We start from the raw sequence: 8,831 nt of genomic DNA on the forward strand, positions 1-8,831 counted from the left end.
GCCAACAACCACTGCTGCCGTTGGTGATTGGCATTACGTCATTGCTATTGGTCAGTGGCATCCAACTAATCACTGACTGTATCTCATGCTTAGGAAACTGAAAGGTGAAAAATAAATGGCAACATCTATTGTCTGCTTGGAATGCTTAATGTCATTTTTTTTTTTAACATGACTTCAGTCAGAGAAATCCATTCACCTCTTCAGCTCCTGGTATCATTCTAATGTTGTTTCAATCCCTCTCCCGCATCAGGTGTGGGCTACGGGATGATGGTGGTGTCCACCTACATCGGTATCTACTACAACGTGGTGATCTGCATCGCCTTCTACTATTTCTTCTCCTCCATGACCAACCTGCTGCCGTGGACCTACTGCAACAACCCCTGGAACACGCCCACCTGCAACGGTGTGGTGACGCCCACGGGCATCAACAACACCCTGGCCAATGTCACCCACAGCCTGGTCACCAAGGCCGCTGAGGTCGCCGTGGAGGTGGTCAATAAGACCAAGAGGACCAGCCCCAGCGAGGAGTACTGGAAGTAAGAATCCGGACCGGAGTCAGTTATTCATCTTTATTTGAATCCCAAAAGATCTTGTTCTAGATTAGGGCTGTGACGATACTTGTATCGCAATATTTTTTCCCATGGCAAAAATGAAAACACAAAGCAGACCAAACTATTTGGTCCTTTAAAAACCTGCTGTATGTAAAATACTGTGTGCTGTAGCTTGGAAAGTAAATACATGTGACTCTGGATGACAACATAATGATGTTTGTTTCCAACATCAGGGCTGTTTTCCTTGAAAGGTTAATTCGTGTTTTGTTTTCTTGCCACGATACTAATGAGTATCGCGATACTGGTATCGTCCCGGCCCTATTCTAGATCTGTTGAGTGCTGGAAGTAAGGCCTGAGTGTGGAGTTGAAAAATTCCCATGTTTTCCAGAAGTCCTGGATGGAGAATTCCAGATTTCCTGCTTATTCCTTTCTTATTCCAGGAATTTCCAACTGGGATTTCTATAAAACCTGGGAATTTTAGCAGTTACTGTCATTTTTCAACCCTACAGTACCTGAGTGGGAAGGTGTGGGCATTGCTGACTCTGACTCAGGTGTACTAGATTAATTAAAGAGACGGGAGTGGATGCTGCAAGGGTTAATACACACTATTACTCCTAGATACATGTATGTTCAGTAAAGCAGCACCCAACGTGTTTTGACACAAAGTAGGTTTGACTATGGGTTAACAAAAGAGGGTTTGTGTATCTCTGTAAAGGAATGTTTGAGATGCTAGATACTTCAGTTGATTTAAACGAGACCAGTCAGAAAAAAAACAACCAGGCAGGCATGTTTGCCTTGCTAATCCGGGCCTACGATTAATCATCCAGCCTTCAACAAACATTACTCATAGTTCACTGTGTCTGAAGTACACACCATTAGATGTTTAGTATATTGTCCTAGAAAATATTATTATCTGGATTCTTACTACATGGGGAGTAGTGTAGCTATTTTATGCCCCTAGCAGTGAGAATAGGGCCCATTCAAAGGAAACAGTGTGGTTGGTTAATGACTTTGTAAATGTTTTGTGCTTAACTTTCCGCCCCGGGTGGTGCTGTCTGTCAGTATATCATGAAACGAGTTGTTGTTCCTGTCAGCTGTCAGTAAAGATAATCCATTGTCTTGGCACCAAGTGGTTTTAGGTCGAGCTGCTGCTGCATTGAAATATGGGCTTCGCTCATTGTGATGCCAGGTTACATCCGAACAATGCTTCTTCTCTATCGTTCTGGAATTAACGTATAGACATTATTTGTCCCTGCGGCACTAACTATTTATGCCACGTTTCTCTATCCAGACGTTGTTGTTGTGAATAGACACTGTGATACATTTTTTTCTCTTCCCCACAGACACTATGTGCTGAAGATCTCAGACGACATCGGGAATTTCGGGGAAGTCCGTCTCCCTATTCTGGGATGTCTGGCCGTGTCCTGGGTGGTGGTCTTCCTCTGTCTCATCAGAGGAGTCAAGTCTTCAGGCAAGGTGAGGTGTCTCTCTCTCTTGCTCGCTCTCTCTCGCTCTCTCTCTCACCTCCAAATGTCATTGTTTGGGCCAGTAGTTTTTCCTGGTCAAATAACTTAGTCTATAGTCAGGAAGAACTCCTGGTCATAGTGTATAATTGACACACATTAGGGGATCTTCTCACTCATTCTTCTCCTCTCGATGGTCCCCAGGTGGTGTATTTCACAGCGACGTTCCCCTACGTGGTGCTGACCATCCTGTTCATCAGAGGCATCACCCTGGAGGGAGCTGTCACCGGCATCAAGTACTACCTAACCCCACAGTGGCATAAGATCCTTGACGCTAAGGTGTGGTTAATCATATAGAAATAACATAGTTATAAGTCCTGGAATTCTTTGCCATTACTGTAGTTAAGTACTACTTTATATGAGTTGTAAACAGTTACTGTTTATTACTGGTATAATAGCTCTGTAGCTCTTCATAGCGTAGGGTTATTGGCTTTCTCATAACACAGCTGTTGAAAGAGACTGCTTGATCAGATGTAATATGCCTCAGATATTAAATAAGGATGTTCTTCAGTGGTTGTACTGACACGTGTTTGTCCGTCTGTCCAGGTGTGGGGAGACGCTGCCTCTCAGATCTTCTACTCTCTGGGCTGTGCATGGGGAGGGCTCATCACTATGGCCTCCTACAACAAGTTCCACAACAACTGCTACAGGTACTCAACTCTTCCTTTCCCCTCCCTGTTCCCCCCTAAACTCTCCACTTTACTACCAAATAAACCCTGGGCGCATCCCAAATGGCATCCTATTGGGTCCTGGTCAGAAGTAGTGCACTATAAAGGGACTAAGGTACCATTTGGGACGCATCTCCTGTCAGAGTTCAGGTCTTTTTCTGTGTCAAAAAGGGGCTTAGGTGGTGTGCTTGGCAGGGGGCGTGGCAGAAGGCGTGGCAATTACATTTTTTTTTAACATTTTAGAGGCCCCCGTCTTGGTGCTGTAGAGAAATTTGAGCATTTTTAAGCCAAATTCCTGCAATTCTACACATTTCTCCATGGAGCTGAGTTTTAAAGCTAATTTCCTGGAATTTTATCCATTTTGCCATGGCTAATGCTGTGTTCTTTTGCTCACACATGATAGCAGAATGAATACTGCTAAATTCATTGTTTTTGGAATGTTCTATTCTCTCTGACTGTCTAGCTTTTATTTTGGTTATTGTTAGTTCTCAAAGATTATATTATTTATAAATATATAGGTCCATTATATTTTATACAAACTTTATATCTGTTTTAGTCATTTAAGTTTACATTTCAAGCGTTTTTCATCCTGAAAATGTATTTTAAAAAACTGTTTGGATTTAGGCAACCGAAAAAATGCTTCGGCGGCCTGCCCAAGGATTACAATGGCAGACAAATCCCTGGAGTTGTGTAAGCGGTTACACTATTGCAGTTCTTCGTGCTCAGTTGGAGTGAATCAGGAAGGGTCTTTGTTGCCTCTCTGGGTGCGATCACGCTACACTGTCAGCAGAGATTAACAGAAATGGTGCAGAATAGAGGAGGGCAGCTACAAATTGCAAGAATTGATGGAGTATGGTGTGATGGTGTGTACTGCATGCCACTGTACTGTAGGTGGAGGACAGAGGCATCACACTGAGAGAGTGAAGGAGACAAAATTATGTCATTTTTTGACTGCTGTTAAGCCTGCGGTTGCATTGTTAACTTTGTAGTTTACGGTAGTCTAACTCAAAACTCTCTTGGAAACTGGAAGAGGTTTTCTCTGCTCTATAACACCACCATGTGGTTGAAGGGCAGAAGTGATGGACAGTATACTATAAATCAGGGGTTCTTAATTAAACTCTTTCAGCCTGGGACCCAAATTAGAAATACTGTGTTTTCCTGGGACCCAAGCTTAGGAAAATATGCAACTATACATAAATATCAGTACATTTCATTGCCCTTATGCCTAAAACAAATGTAATACAGACAGAACCAAATAACAATTGAATGAATTACCCATATAAATAGCTATTCATGTTTATTTTTGCCATTAAAAACACTTACATATCTGTCTAGGTTGGAACTGTTGCTGTTAAAATACAATAAATCATTTTCATTCTGAACTGGAATAAACTGATTGATCACATCACACAGATGAATAACAGAACACACACACAGTCCTAATGAGAGGTGTGTGGCTGGTGGAAGTTTTCAACAAGCATGTCTATTCTGGGCTCAGTTTTTGACAGTGCAACACTAAGGTCATGCTCAGCATTGAGACTGTTTCTCTACTTGTTTTTAAGTAATCCAGAGTTGAGAACCCTGACTGACATAGGTATGTGGTGCCAAACTGGACCAGAACATCTACTGCTTTCTCAGTCAGGCAGGAGACAGCTTCCTGCTGTAGATAAGGAATCCAGAACTGTGTGTTTGTCTCAAAAAGCATATTGCTTCAATCAGTTTATTCCAGTTCAGAATAAAACATATTACTTGTATTTTAACAGCAACAGTTCCAACCTGGACTTGTTTTCAACAATAATTTCTACAGTAAGATGTACAGTAGGCCTGATCATTTTTCATCATCTGTACTGTTATTTAGGATTGCACTATCAGTAGCTAGCTTGCTTGCTTTGGCTAACGTTAGCTATTAGCTGTGTACAAGGCCAGGGGATTATTTGAAAGAGAAACTCACATCTACTACTATGAGAGATAGTAACGTTACTTTCTTATTTCTGCTTATCATCACCTGTTATAAAATTACAACAATGCCTTGCTAGCTTACTTACTTTTCCACTGTCAAAGCAGTTTCCTGAAGCATTCTGCCCTGTTCTGAAATAACTCCCTGGGTTTACCGTCATGCTGTGGATGTTTGTTCAGGACGTGTCGTTTTATTAATTTCTTTGTTTTGAGAGACTTATTACTAAACACTTCCCTGTACAAAACACATTGTGGGCGCTCCAAGTTATTTCTCAAAGTTTGTATGAAAGAGAGAGAAACTCATCGCTGTTTTTGCGTTCCATGACTATTGAGCTCGGTCAGTCCATTTGATGACAGCGGTGAGGGATGGCGAGTGGGATTGACAAGTCAGTGGCTAACATATGGGATCAATATCATGCCAAATGTATTCACAAATGTAAATCACCAATCCACAAATGTAAATCACTTTCCACAAATGTAAATAACCAATCCACAAATGTAAATCACTTTGATTTACATTTGTGGATTGGTGATTTACATTTGTGAATACATTTGGCATGATATTGATCCCATACTAACAGCGCATCTGCTGCTGAACGACAACGCTGCAGTGTGTGGGTCGCGGAGTGATCTTCAAGAAAATTGCAGAAAAAATATCTGGTACATCACGAAGCACACCGGCATCTCCCTCTCCCAATCGCGCAGCTGCCAAACTGAGCAGAGACCGCTGCTAAGCAGAGAGCCCACTGAACAGAGAGCTCAGGTGCACTTGACCAAATCAATTCCAGTAATTCATGAAATAATTATACATTTACTCTGACACGTCGCGACCCACCATTAACAGGAAGTGGGTCGCGACCCATACTTTAAAATTGTCTGCAAATCAATGATAGAGTAGTAAGTACTGTAACGAACAAACCCACCACCTGTAAGCAGGAAACATATTTCACACATCTCTTTCTCTCTCTTCAGTATTTATCACTATTTGTTATTATGCAATTAAGATGTAGACAGTTTAGTATGAATTTGAACTGGAAATATGTATGAGGGTGAAATGCACCGATTGCATCTTAGTGGACCGATACAACTTAATGCTGGTTAATGTAATATACTAATAACCTTCTCTTCCTGTTCTTTGATTGGTTACCCATACAGGGACAGCATCATCATCAGCATCACCAACTGTGCGACCAGCGTGTATGCAGGCTTCGTCATCTTCTCCATCCTGGGCTTCATGGCCCACCACCTGAACGTGGATGTATCTGAGGTGGCCGACCACGGCCCCGGCCTGGCCTTCGTGGCCTACCCAGAAGCCCTCACTCTACTGCCCATCTCCCCCCTCTGGTCCCTGCTCTTCTTCTTCATGCTCATCCTGCTGGGCCTTGGGACGCAGGTGAGTCTGTCAACCACCATGACATCCTGGCTTTGTCCCAAATGGCACCCTATTACCGTTGGGCTCTGGTCAAAAGTAGTGCACTATGTAGGGAATAGGGTAACACTGTTTATTCTCTCTGACATCATTGCATGCATGTCTAGGATCAAAAGGCTCCTCAACAGCTTCTACCCCCAAGCCATAAGACTGCTGAACAATTCATAAAATCGCCACCGGATAATTTACATTGACCCCCCTCCCTTTTGTACACTGCTGCTACTCGCTGTTTATTATCTATGCATAGTCACTTCACCCCTACCTACATGTACATATTACCTCAACTAGCCTGTACTGTACAACTAGCCTGTACACCGTACCGGTGCCCCCTGTATATAGCCTCGTTATTGTTATTCTTATTGTGTTACTTTTTATTTTAGTCTACTTGGTAAATATTTTCTTAACTCTTCTTGAACTGCACTGTTGGTTAAGGGCTTTTAAGTAAGCATTTCACGGTAAAGTCTACACTTGTATAGCAGAATATGTTTTGTTTTTTTACATTGATGTGCAACTCTCCTCACCTCCGCTTCATCAACAAAACAATAACAATGGCTGTGGGGCAGACAGTCATTGGGGCTCAACTAGATTTTTTTTTATGTTGGAGAAAGTGGCTTTTTGAGAGCAGTAGATATAAAAGTCACTGCTGAGTGTTGACCTGTCAGTGTGTATCCCGGTGTGCAGTTCTGCCTGCTGGAGACCCTGGTGACGGCCATCGTGGATGAGATCGGTACTGACTGGATCATTAGGAACAAGACGGTGGTCACAGGAGGAGTGGCTATAGTGGGCTTCCTGCTGGGGGTGCCGCTCACCACACAGGTAATGGACTGGAGATGTTTACACACACACACACACACAAACATACACATGCATGTGTACACACACATAAACACACACTTAATTATCCAGGCACAAATATTCAGGATGTATACTGATGTTGTGTTCTCTATCTGTGTGTAACTGATGTGAAATGGCTAGCTAGTTAGCGGTGGTGCGCGCTAATAGCGTTTCAATCGGTGACGTCACTCGCTTTGAGACCTTGAAGTAGTGGTTCCCCTTGCTCTGCAAGGGCCGCGGCTTTTGTGGAGCGATGGGTAACGATGCTTCGTGGGTGACTGTTGTTGATGTGTGCAGAGGGTCCCTGGTTCGCGCCCGGGTCGGGGCGAGGGGACTGACTAAAGTTAAACTGTTACATGTGCTCTCATGTATTTAGGCTGGGATCTACTGGCTACTGCTCATGGATAACTACGCTGCTAGTTTCTCTCTGGTTATCATCTCCTGCATCATGTGCATCTGCATCATGTACGTCTATGGTGAGTCCAACTGTCTTTCCTCGATTATAAATGCCTATCGTCCACAATGATCTGCCAACGCTATTGGTGAAAGCTAATCAAACTGACTGGAATGGAATGACTGACAACATGCTGTACTGTTTGTGTTCAGGACACAAGAAATACTTCAAGGATGTTGAGATGATGCTGGGTTTCCCCCCTCCCATCTTCTTCCGGGTCTGCTGGAGATTCGTGTCGCCCATCATCATATCTGTAAGATAGTAGCTACCACCCAGTGCCTCCTTGTTGACATGTTTTAGAGGCTTGACCTGCTCTGCATTCCATTCCACTTGTCTAATCCTCGCTAATCTGTATTGCTCAACAAAACCTGTCATGCAAAACACCTGCCAGAATACCAGAATGACCTAAGACACACACAAGTGATCGATGAAGATATGTACTGTATGAGGGTTGAAATAGGGTATATTCTGCTCAAATTAATGACTTGACCCTGGTGACCCCTCTCCTCTCTTTGCGTTTGCAGTTCATCCTGATCTTCACAGTGATCCAGTACAAGCCCATCACCTACAATGACTACGTGTACCCCGGCTGGTCCCTAGCCATCGGCTTCCTTATGGCCATGTCCTCCGTCACATGTATACCCGTCTATGCTCTCTACAAGATCTCTAAGTCTGAGGGAACAACATTTTTGGAGGTAAAATCCACAGGATCTCTGTTTAGAGCTTTGTCTGTCTTTAGTATTGGAAGCAGATGTTGTTCGCACTAGTAGTGGAAGTGTTTTAGTTTTTTCTGTTGAATTAAAAAATAAATATATTTGGCACATGTTGCCGAAAGTCTTTGAACTGAAAGAAATGAAGGATAGTAAAAAAGAACCCGATTTGGTGTTATGTTATTCCAGAACTTTCTCACCTACTTTACCTGCCTTTAATTAGCAATAAATAATAAACCTGTGTCCCTCCCATCACATTGACCTCTGAACCTTTGCCCCTTACAGCGGTTGAAGAATTCATGCAAGGCGGACATAAAGTGGGGCCCGGCCCTGAGTGAGCACCGGATAGGCCACTACGCCGCCCCAGGCTCAGAGGGAGAAGTGGAGGTGCGTCCCCTGAAAGAAGAGCTGAAGGAGAAGGAGGATGAGAAGAGGGATGAGATCAGCCTCACCATCCAGGGCAGCAACGGCTCCACAGCACACAACACTACCCCCAGCGCATAGAGGCCCCCCCTGGGCCAACTCCAGCCCCCTCCCAACCACCCCTCACCCTTTCCCACCGCACTGTGGAGAAAACCCGCTCGCTGGAGACCTTTACATATTGTAAGGGCTTATTATTTCTAACCTCTAGAGAAATTGGTCATCATCCAAAAGAATTTTATTTCTTGTTTCAACATAATTTCACAATGCAGTTTCTTGTAAACAC

The 8,831-nt window shown here is 43.4% G+C and overlaps 1 protein-coding gene across 1 annotated transcript; it reads left to right on the top strand.

Annotated features, from left to right (window-relative positions):
• The first annotated feature begins 250 nt into the window (after window positions 1–250).
• LOC120020080 (sodium- and chloride-dependent glycine transporter 1-like) lies at window positions 251–8,629 on the top strand. Its single transcript, XM_038963518.1, has 10 exons — window positions 251–536; window positions 1,895–2,027; window positions 2,219–2,353; window positions 2,621–2,724; window positions 5,854–6,091; window positions 6,809–6,943; window positions 7,338–7,437; window positions 7,568–7,668; window positions 7,940–8,110; window positions 8,411–8,629. Exons 1-10 carry the CDS (start codon window positions 265–267, stop codon window positions 8,627–8,629), a joined length of 1,608 nt encoding a protein of 535 aa, XP_038819446.1. The 5' UTR covers window positions 251–264.
• Window positions 8,630–8,831: the final 202 nt, after the last annotated feature.

The sequence above is a fragment of the Salvelinus namaycush genome, chromosome 25 (genome assembly GCF_016432855.1).
Source record: "Salvelinus namaycush isolate Seneca chromosome 25, SaNama_1.0, whole genome shotgun sequence".
NCBI classification, from domain to species: Eukaryota; Metazoa; Chordata; class Actinopteri; order Salmoniformes; family Salmonidae; genus Salvelinus; species Salvelinus namaycush.